Source organism: Aplysia californica, unplaced genomic scaffold, assembly GCF_000002075.1.
Source record: "Aplysia californica isolate F4 #8 unplaced genomic scaffold, AplCal3.0 scaffold01344, whole genome shotgun sequence".
Classification (NCBI taxonomy): Eukaryota; Metazoa; Mollusca; class Gastropoda; order Aplysiida; family Aplysiidae; genus Aplysia; species Aplysia californica.
The window spans coordinates 70,837-71,878 of record NW_004798614.1 but is presented as its reverse complement, the minus strand read 5'-3'; the positions used below and the strand labels follow the sequence as shown (position 1 = coordinate 71,878).

The following is a 1,042-nucleotide window of genomic DNA, read 5'->3' as shown; positions in this document are numbered from 1 at the left end:
TAGAGAGAGAGAGAGAGAGAGAGAGAGAGAGAGAGACTTACCAGCACATCCAAATAGACTCATATGGTGAAGAACACCCTCGTTATCAACTATAGGCTGGGTGGCCACCATGTGGAAATCTCCATCGGGAACTTCGAAAATTTGGCAGATGTAAATTGTCTCCTTCGCAGGGACAGGAGTTGGTGGGAAAGTGAAGTTGACAGTTTTTAAGTCTGTGAAAATAAAACAAATGTAAATGTTTTACACCCCCATCGAAACAGTTTAAATCATTTAAAGGAGTGGGATTTGGCCCTACCTGTCCAGGACAACCAAAGTCTGAGATGGATACAACGTCCCCGCAAAAAGACCAAGAGACTCGATTAAAATGTGAGGCAGCGTGGTGGAATCAGGCTCTTGTTAATTTTTGGGGCATGTAGAGTTATTGGTATCATCTTAAAGCTTGTTCAATTGTCTTTATTTTCATTTTAAAAATATCCATTTATCTTGAATATAAGTCGGGATATTTACGAAAGAAGGAGGTGGAGGTCACCTGTTTTCAGAGATAAAATTAGTGAGAAAATGGCCGCCAAAGATAAGTTATTTCCTTAGCTTAAGAGTACGTGGTAACTGAAAATTTACATTTGTGTGCCTTTAATGAATGTTTTTCAGAAAAAAAATTCACAGAAATGAGTAATAGGTATGACAGGTGTTGAGACAAAAAACAAAAATTTGATAAAAATTCGTAAACCTACGGAAAAAATGCAAGTTTCTTCTATTTGATTATTTTTACCAGAGCCTGATTCCACCACGCTGCCTCACAAATGCTTTACACGCTGGAAGCATCTAACCGTTACACCACAGCTGCTGGACTTTAGTATGTGTGAAAGGAAGAAAGAAATGGGCAGAGGATCAATAAAAATATACATTTCAGAATCTCTTAAACTCTTTTCAGGCAGGTCAAATTTTTCCTTCTTTTTAAAAAATTGTTTTGTTTTGTTTTTGTTGTCGAGTTCTTGATTTTGTTATTTTGTTGTTTTTTGTTTGTTTGTTGTTGTTGTTGGGG

At 36.9% G+C, this 1,042-nt stretch overlaps 1 protein-coding gene across 1 annotated transcript in view; it reads right to left on the bottom strand.

Moving 5' to 3' along the window:
* The window catches only part of LOC101845061, a gene marked incomplete in the record, with an annotated part of 22,714 nt that overhangs the window by 14,221 nt on the left and 7,451 nt on the right, over positions 1-1,042 (bottom strand). Inside the window, 1 exon segment of the mRNA XM_005112636.3 lies at positions 42-212. Within this exon segment, the coding sequence (XP_005112693.2) occupies positions 42-212 (171 nt within the window).